Below are 9,142 nucleotides of genomic sequence, written 5' to 3' on the forward strand. Positions count from 1 at the left end.
ATTTTCACTGTAACAAAATAGTTTTCACTGTAACATGTGAAACATTTTCACTTGTTATAGTGAAACAAGTGAATAATCTAAATTATTTTGTATTTGTGTTTTTCGAAAATACAAATTCTTTTTTTGCATTTTCCAAAAAAATATATTTTTTAATCTTAATTGCCTGAATTTTGGTGCGTAGAAGCAACCACACTGCACAGTGCCACCACTGTTTACATTTTGATTCAATGTAATTATTAAATTAAAATCACTTTTTCAATTTTTGAGCTTAACTTTGCTTTTATCTGCAAATAATAAAATTGAAAAATAAGGCACAAACCACTGAATTTAAAAGAAAATTTGAACCTTGTGGCTCTTTTTTTTATTGTTATTCCAGCTATGTAGGTCAGGAGTAAATATAAGAAGCACAAATGTCAAATCATGTTGTAAATGTCATGCCCTATGCGACATTTCAGTAGGTCTCAGTGGTTTTCAGTCTTTTTAAAAAGTAGCACAGTCACATATTATCCTCACACTTTATTCAACATTACGATTTATTCAGATCAAATACCAAAGGAGATGATTTTACATGATTTCCGAGAACCGTCCTCGTGGCCTTTGAGGTAGATTTATGCGTAATGTAAGGCAACTGTTTACATCACATTAAATGAATAAAAGCTGAATTATTTCCCACATTAAAACCAAAACTAGCTTTAATGTGTATGATTATTGGAACAGCAGCATGAGAACAGCAGGCTGCACATAGAGGGCAGTGTTCAATAAGAACAAAATATTGTAATCATGAGCACAATGCTAAATAAATTGCACCGGGTTCTCTTTCTAAGTGTGCATCTTCTAGTTGTGCATCAACACTTAAAAAAAAAAAAAAAACATCCCACTGTTACTCTTAAAAGTGCCTTTTCTCTCATTTCCTTGTAATTATCCTCTGAAGTATTCGTTGTCTCAGCCCAGATCTGATCTCCACGCTCCTTTCTATGAAAAGCAGTGCAAAACATAAAGATGTTTTGGTGCGGAAAGTCTAAATGATTTCAAGCTTGTGGCTCTCAGAAAGTCCACAGCTGACTTTGTGTTCATGAAATAACTTGACCAAGGCCTCCATGTAGAGCGTGTGATAGTGATCAACCTGCTCCTCAGTCGGTGTGACGCACTTTGGCACCGGGATCGGACTTCCAACTGAACAGAAATGGAACAAAAAGAGCTCAGACTGTGTTGGCATCGGTGCTTATTATTTTGGTGAAACACTCACCGACAGTAGTGACCGGTTTCCTGAAGGGCAGCAGAGCAAAGCGCTCGCCGACGAATAGACACGGAGCAAAACCCATGACGTTTTTAAACAAGTCCTGCAGCCGGCGGCCCAGGCTGCCGTCTGAGAAAATCACCTGCTGAAAGAGTTCGTTCTCCCCAAACGAGTAAACGGGAACCAGATCTGCTCTGTGGAGAGTCGGCAGATATTACAGATGGTTTTCCCACTAAAGAAGTTGTGTTTTCACAGGTTTTTTTTTTTTTCCTGTGTGTGTTCTCACCCATGCTCAAGAGCCGTCCTCACAAACCCTTTCCTCTGCTTCATGACCACTCTGTTGATTCCAGGAGAAGATGCTAAAGACTCTGCAGCTCCTCCAACCACAATCACCACTGCGTTTCCTTTCCCACTTTTGGAGAGGAGGTGGACAAGGCTTGGCTTGCTGACCGGACACAGGCCTTCATGCACAAACAAAGCGAGGCTGTCAGCAGGTCATCTAACGGCAGCGAACGATTCAAGGTAAAGTTGAGCAGCATTTTTTTTTTTTCCCACAGTGACTCAAAAATCTACCGGGTTCTTGCAAGAGTATCTTGGCTCCTTGGACATTTGGTACCATAAGATTAAAAATAAGAATTTTATTGATATTTTGTGTGACAGAAAAACAAGTTAGCCTATAATTGTGAAGGGAAGGAAAATGGAAAATCTGAAAAGTGTGGTGTGCATTTGTAATGAGACGATACGTTGTAAAACTACCTTACTTACAACGATTGATGCAATTCTCTTTAGCTGTGTAAATCTGGAGAACGTTTTTTTTTTTTTGTGCCAAGCATTATTGGTTTAATCAACAATTTGAACACTGATTTGAAAGTGTCGCTACAGATTTCCAATTGACTTTGACTGGGCCACTTTATGCATGAATATGTTTGGATCCAAGGCACTCCTTTGTAACTCTGGCTGATGGAGAAGGAGGTGGAAAGGTGAATAATGTTCCCTGATCGAGTAAAATTTAATCATCAAACTCCATCCTGGGAAAGAAAAAAAAATCCCACAGCATGACACTGCCATCTCCTTGTATTACTTTATGCTGCTGGTTGCTGTTATGTAATAGATGTAGATACCTGCGCTCATCAGGTATTCTCTGAAGAGTGGTATCTTGAACAGGCCTGCCAGTATTGCCAGTGTGCTCTTCACTCCGGGAAACGTCTCGGCGAAGCCGCAGCTCTCGGTGCTGAAGCAGGCGAAGGCTCCGGCGCACATGATGCCGTGCGGATGGCTGCCGAGGATGTAGTTTTTATTTGGACTCAGGTCTGCTGTCTTTACCAGCTGGAAACCAAACAAAACAAGACAAAAAAAAAAGAAAATGTTTTTTCGCCGTTTCTCCGCAAGACCAAACTCACTTGAGTTGTATGTCTGACTGCATGGAAGTTAGGGGAAGTGATTCAAGCCAAGTGGAGAGATTTCACAGTGAGAGTTAATGAAAGTATTCTGATTAATGGCCACTGGGATGAATGCTCATTATAGGGACTTTTATCTGATAAATGTATCGTCATATCTGCTGCGATGGAGAGGCAGATAATCGCCAGGCTGGAGCTTTGTTATCATAATTAATATGCGCAGATTTCTCATCTCATAAAGGGGATTTTTGAGGGAATTTCTCTGAAAGAACTGGCATTTTGTTAAACATGTGCAAACCAACATTATGAAAATCAGGGATGGATTTTTTTTCCAAGTAAAAAACCAAACAAACAAACAAGTGATTCTTTCAATTTTGGCCCATATGATCTGAAGGTATTTTCTTCTAAATACTTTATTTTATGGGGATTTTTCCTCAAAAAATACCAAAAGAGAACATTTTTGAAACAAACTCTGTTTCATTTAATTCATCATCCATTCAGAGAAAATAAAAATTTTCTGAGATTTTTATAATTCTTTGAAGAAATATAGAAATCCCTCAGAGATTTAGTTTCCTGTCATGTTGAAACTCATTCAAAAACTGAACACTCTGAGCTTATAGAGTAAAGCTTTGGTGTCTCGACTCTGTTTGAAATGTTTTACACATGCAGACAAGCGTCAACCAAACATATTCGGTCGGGAAAAGCTATCTAGACCATATGCTGAACATATTAAACGTGGCAGTGCTGAATTAAACTCACCTTAACTGGAAAATACTCTCTGAACTGCAACCAAACCTTCCACTTCCTCACAAATGCTGTTCTTCTGCCCCCTGGTGGACATATGGAAAGTTGTTAGAGGCAGGACCAACGTAATTGAGACATTAGAAGTCTAGGAGTTGTGACAATACATATGTCAGAATAATTTAAGTGATTTAAAGTGAGCATACAGGCGAAAATGTAAAAAAATAAATAAATCTGGTCTGTCAGTTTAGGTGGACAGCCATGTTTTCAGATCTTACTCTAATTTCACACCCCTGGTGGCTTTTATTAACAATAATCAGGCAAAAAGTTAGTTTTGACCACAGGAGAGAAAACAGAATTTTTTTTTTATAAATTCCACAAACCCACGTCTATGATTTTTACCTCTTTCCGGAGTTTGCCAGTCATTCACCATCCATATGAAGTAAAGAGTGGGCAGCGGCCACAGAGACGTAAACATAAGATACACCATCAAGATAATGCAAGCCAGTCCTGCAGAAGCACAATAATCCAGCCATATTAGCTCCACTTGTTGGGCATTCTTTGTGAATGTCTTCATAAAGAGTCAGTAGCACAGTGCTGCTGCTGCTAGATGCAACAAAGAGTTAAAAAAGAGAGATTGTTTAAGATGGCCTTACCTAAGAACAGAAAGCTTAGCACCCACTGCAGGACGCTTACAGCCTCTAAAAACTCCTTCAGCTGGGTTTTTTCTTTCACCATTCTTGCGACCTAGAAGGTCAGAGCAATAATTTTCACCAATCGATAGCATTTTAAACTTGGCATGAATTCAATACGGTTTATGGGTCTTGGCACACCATATTTATGCTTGTAGGAATTAATTCAAGATAATAGAAAGTATAACAGATCTCTTTATGATCGAAAAATGATTTTCTTTTTTCTTTTTGGTAAACAGCAGCACAACTTGTGTACCCAGCCCTCCTTGAGGGACAAAATAAACTCCTGAATGGGTATGGCATTCAGCAGCCTGGTCAAATGACTCGCTCATGAATGAGCTAACAGGCAAACTCGCGCACGATTATTCATTTGCTCACAAATAAGGCTTTTACGAGTCGGGCCGGTCCGACCACAGAGGAGCCCTGGCTAGGTGCCAGCGTGGCAACGTAAAATACCTTTTATGAGCATTCTGCTTATAGCATAAAAGCCAGTACTTTACCTTACTGGAGTTTATTCCGAGGGTAATTTAAATGGATGAGTGTGCGGTGCTTCCAACCACAGTTCACCACGCTGCACTTTGACCTGATCACCTATTGTGAGGCTGCTGATAACAAATCCACTCCCCCCGACACTTTGACATGCACGCTGTTTCTGAGATAGAGACATTGCAGGGATTTATAGTTGGGTACTTTGCATTTTGGATCCTCAGAGCATCATCAGAGGCATGCACTGATTTTATGATTAGATTAGTGGTACTTTACTGTGTTTGGTCTCTCTGGCGAACACCCTATAGACCAAACAGGCGATCAAAAAGATTACATGGTAACCTATTCAATCCAAAAGAATCCCTGTCACTGTCAACATGCTGTTTTTCTCTAATCTTAAGCTAAGCCTGCTCTTCTTTTAGTAACATGTTACAAATAAGGCTTGCTCGGTGTGTCTTTCTTGTGTTTCTGGTTGCTCCTACCTGATTTTTTTCTAACGTAGGTATAATGAAACTCAGACCATCCAGCTGGTGTGTTCACAAATGATCAGGAATTACAGGAAGTGAAAGTTTTCCACCCACTGAAAGAAATGTAAAACTGAATGGAAGCCAACAGCGGGAAAACAAACTACGCCAGCATTATAAACACACTAATAATGTTCCAATAAGATTTATTCTTCAGACACGTGAATGTAGAAAATTGTATGCAAATGTGCTCCTTGTTCACATTTCCTGATATTTGTTCTTCATGTTAAGTTTCATGAATATGTACTTCCTGTTATCCTTACTGCTTAGTATGATCTACAGAAATCCAAAATTCTCCAGCTTTTAAAAGATATATTTTCATTGAGTTGTGCTCTTTGGGTGAGTTTGTTTTTCATTTCACTCTAAGTAAAGTCGAAATGCTCCTCTGCTCTGCCGCTGAATATCTTAACATCACTCTGTTCTCCTCTAAAGAAGGCTGTGATTATTTGAAGGCTGTGAATATTTTTGCATAAAATTCCTTTAGTTCCTCCACTGGGGTTTTCTTTAATGTTGTACCTCATTTTACCTTTCAATGTGTGCAATAATTTTTATTTATCTTCTTGTGTTCAACTGGAGAAGGCTGTGATCATGAGTTTGTCTTGTGAACCATCCCTGATATTTGACAGTTTCTCGATAACGCCAACGCTGTAAACTCTAACTTAAGACGGCTTCTAAGAGCAGAAAGTTGCTGTGAATTTATAGAAATGTTTTACAATCCATTATAAATCATATTCTTAGGCATCATGCTGGACAATATTAAACATGCTTGTGATGGCCAAATCCATGGCCACACTCTGAAGGCAGAAGTCGGTAACTCTTATGCACAATTTAGTTTTCATAATTTTTTTTTTTTCATTCAAATACAACACTTTAGTTTCAGTAAAACATTTATTAGTTGATTTGGATACATTTGTTCTTTATGTTAGCGCGCACATTTAGTTAGCACGTGTATTTATATCAACTTTAAAGTTTAATTTGTTTGCAACTAACTTTGTTGGTTTTTTGCCGGTACTTACCTGCCTTGGAGTGGCCAGACAAAAGATGGATGCCAGGGCTCAGCAGGCTTAAATGCTGATTGGACTGCACCACTAGTTCCTGCTGGCAGGGGAAATTTGTAGTTTCTTTATTTAGATAAGTTTTGTATTTAAGTAAATATTAGTATTTAAACTTTAATATTTTTGATTTTCATTTTTTGGGTTTTAGTTTAGCCAAACTTAGCTGTACTGTTAGTTGTTTTGTGTTATTTGTAATTGTATTCTGTTTAATTATCCCTATTGTGTCTTAATTGGTCTGATCAGCCAGTATATAAACCCCTGTGTGTCATTTCTTTGTTAGGTCAGTTATGTTTGTTTGTGCAGCCAGTTTGTTTACATTTTTTGCCTGAGTTCAGTTTTGTTTCTTTGACCTCTTATGAGCTCAGTTTATCCTTTGTCATTTATAATCTTTGGGTTAAAATAAAAAACCCTATTTTTCTAATTAATATCCTGTGACTCCTTCTGTTTTTTAACTCTGTCCATCACAATGCTGCTGTAAAGGCGTAAACAGATGTCCTTTTATTCATGAGTGACTACTCTCACCCGGAGGGACATGGGGGTCCAAGCACAGATTTTATGCGTAATTTTCATTTACCTCCATCCATACATACGTTGTGTTCTGGCTAAATATCCCGTCATTGTTCGTACAGGAAATAGCAGAAATTATTTCTGTAAGCTAGATCCAGCTGTTGTTGACTATGTTTCACACTTTTTCAGTGAAATTGGGGCGGGGCTTTGGTGAGGCCAGTCAGGAAGTCATCGTTATTTACACTGATTTAACATCCTGTTGTGTTCGAGTTTCAACCATCAGCATAAGCCTGAGGCTTGTCGACGGCTGGGGCAGCTCAGCTTGCTAAGGGTTAATTAGTTGGGTTGTATTTTGATCCCATATTTAAAAAAAAAAAAATTTAAAATATGGAATCGATTTCAAAGACAGTTGAAATAAATCATTAACGGAGATGACAACCTGGAAACTTCTGACTGACAACTGGGGTCGATTTAGCTCATTGATTGGTTCGTGTTTCAGGAAAAGCTTATCTACATCCAGTCTGACATTTTATCATGTTACAACCACAAAGTTCAATCTTACTTCATAAGTCAGTATAGACGGATGCATGGGTCATGTGCAGTTTTATTGTTAAAGCCAATACTTTTAATTGTAATCTCTTCTGATCTCAGCACTTTTTTTTGCACTGCCTCCCACTTGTGGTGAACTGCAAGCAGGACTTTCTTTTGCTTTCTTTTAACAGTGGGTTTGTTTCTGAACCACTTCCGCATTCGTGAAGCTTAGAGGTATAGTTGTGAGTTTAGTTACCATCAACGTCTGGCTACTTCTCACATCGTGCTTTTATGTCAAGATTTCAGCTCTGAAAAAAATGAAGGGTCCACTGAACCCCATTGAAAACCTCCCGGTTATTCCACCAAATGTTGATTTCTGAACTCTTCCTGAGTTAAAACATTAGTACTGTTGTTTCTAAATGAATATGAGCTTGTTTTCTTTGCATTATTTTTTGTTAGTTTGACCGTTTCTGATTTAAATCCTAAATTTTTTCTTGGAATTTCGGAAACATGTTGTCAGCAGTTCATAGAATAAAAGAACAATGTTCCTTTTACTCAAACATAAACCTATAAAGAGTAACATCAGAGAAACTGATCATTTTAAGTGGTCTCTTACTTCTTTTCTAGAGCTGTATATTTGACCCTTATTTTCACACCACGTGACGTCAGTGATGGTCCACCCAAAATTATAATTTGTAACAATACTCATTTATTTTATTTATGTTTTTCCACGAAGCACAGAGTTTAATATAAGTGCAGAAACACGTCTGATGAATCCGCCGCTATTATTAGTAGAAAAACAGCAGCATCTCCCCACAGCTGGACCCAGTGCCCCCTCTGACGCTTCCCCCCCCCCCCCTCCTTCCAAAAACACAAGCAGTCGTCTGCTCTGAGGAAGTAGCCCCGCTGCATGAATATTAATATAAATGCAAATGCACGGTGAGGATGCCCAGCGCCTCAGCCAACGCAGCGCGCTGATGTCTGCGCATTTTTGTTTTGACGTTTTTATTTACCCCTCTCATCTTCCTCCTCCTCCTCCTCCTCCTCCTCTTCCTTCTCCTCTTCCTCTCTGAACCGTCTGAACTGAACTGGAAGCATGGCTCCTTTTCCCTCGGAGTTGTCGGAGCCTCGCCGAGGATCTGTTTGTGTACCTTCGCACTGAAGCGGCATCATGGGCTGCGCGCAGACCGCACACCGGCCAGCCTCCGCCGCGCCTCGGCTCCAGTAGAATACACACAGCGCGGTGTTTGTTATGAAAATGGAAGAGGTTTCACGTCAGGAAAAGGCGTCAGTCCGGTGATCCGCGTCTGAATTTCGGATTTTTCGTCCCCGCGTCAATTGACACATCTGCGATTGGATTTTCTCCCTTTCCCCCCTGTCGCTTCTGTCTGCCAAGACAGCTGTGTCATCAACAACCGGCGTGGTTTTGTTGTTGTCTGATTTTTATTTTTTTTTTTAACTCCCCACTCTTACGAGTCTGGGCAACTGGATAGAGCCTCTGCGCCAACCAGATCCTGACCTCTCCCAGGTATGTATCACACCTTTATTATACTACCAAGGCCCGTGTTTTGCTCCGTAAATCACCGCATCACCTAACCCACATAGCCAGCTGTCAGCGTCCAAATGCGCCGTCCGTGTGTGTACCTTAAGCGGAGGAGAATTTGTGGCTGGATGGCGCAGAGACGTCGGGCCTAATTGGTGATTTTTTTTAAAAAAAAAAATTTGTTATTATTTTTTTTCACGCGTAAATTTGAGAATCCGGGGCTGACAGCGAGCCCGATGTGTGCTCACAAGCCGGATTTTTCAACCTTGAGGACTCGCAGCCTCTGTCGGTAGAGATACGGGGCCTTTATTTCTTGACAACAGAGGGAAGATGTGCCAGCATGATCCCCGCGCAGCGCTTTTTTTTTTTTGGGGGGGGGGGGGGGGGGGTTTGGGGGGGAAAACCCCTTTTTTTTTTTTCCCAAAAAAA

General features: G+C 39.9%; 2 protein-coding genes across 3 annotated transcripts in view; one reads left to right on the plus strand and one right to left on the minus strand.

The window, feature by feature from the left end:
- Positions 1 to 501: 501 nt before the first annotated feature.
- On the minus strand, positions 502 to 6,347 carry mogat3b (monoacylglycerol O-acyltransferase 3b). Of its 2 annotated transcripts, none has more exons than XM_015042084.1 (8): positions 6,094 to 6,347; positions 4,032 to 4,122; positions 3,778 to 3,885; positions 3,394 to 3,464; positions 2,359 to 2,563; positions 1,524 to 1,698; positions 1,247 to 1,431; positions 502 to 1,173 (listed from the first exon to the last, which is right to left on the minus strand). In XM_015042084.1, exons 2-8 carry the CDS (start codon positions 4,111 to 4,113, stop codon positions 1,019 to 1,021), a joined length of 981 nt encoding a protein of 326 aa, XP_014897570.1. In that variant the 5' UTR covers positions 4,114 to 4,122; positions 6,094 to 6,347; the 3' UTR covers positions 502 to 1,018. The 2 variants fall into 2 exon arrangements, with proteins under 2 accessions (XP_014897570.1, XP_014897569.1); XM_015042083.1 differs by having other exon boundaries at positions 4,568 to 6,347.
- Positions 6,348 to 8,033: 1,686 nt separating this feature from the next.
- nyap1 (neuronal tyrosine phosphorylated phosphoinositide-3-kinase adaptor 1) overlaps positions 8,034 to 9,142 on the plus strand; it is a 36,097-nt gene continuing 34,988 nt past the window's right edge. Inside the window, exon 1 of the mRNA XM_015042081.1 lies at positions 8,034 to 8,698. The gene's annotated coding sequence lies outside the window, so the exon portion shown is untranslated. The remainder of the gene's footprint in view (positions 8,699 to 9,142) is intronic.

The sequence above is a fragment of the Poecilia latipinna genome, unplaced genomic scaffold, assembly GCF_001443285.1.
Source record: "Poecilia latipinna isolate Pla-1442-1.1 unplaced genomic scaffold, P_latipinna-1.0 Scaffold576, whole genome shotgun sequence".
NCBI lineage: Eukaryota > Metazoa > Chordata > Actinopteri > Cyprinodontiformes > Poeciliidae > Poecilia > Poecilia latipinna.

Bases quoted from the DNA above. Each gene is read 5' to 3' on its own strand.
- mogat3b (XM_015042084.1), bottom strand. From the start codon at position 4,113: ATGGTGAAAGAAAAAACCCAGCTGAAGGAGTTTTTAGAGGCTGTAAGC. The intron at 3,465-3,777 runs GTAAAAATCATA...TATGTCCACCAG, and splicing joins CTGGCAAACTCCGGAAAGAG to GGGGCAGAAGAACAGCATTT. The intron at 1,174-1,246 runs GTGAGTGTTTCA...ATTTCTGTTCAG, and splicing joins GAAACCGGTCACTACTGTCG to TTGGAAGTCCGATCCCGGTG.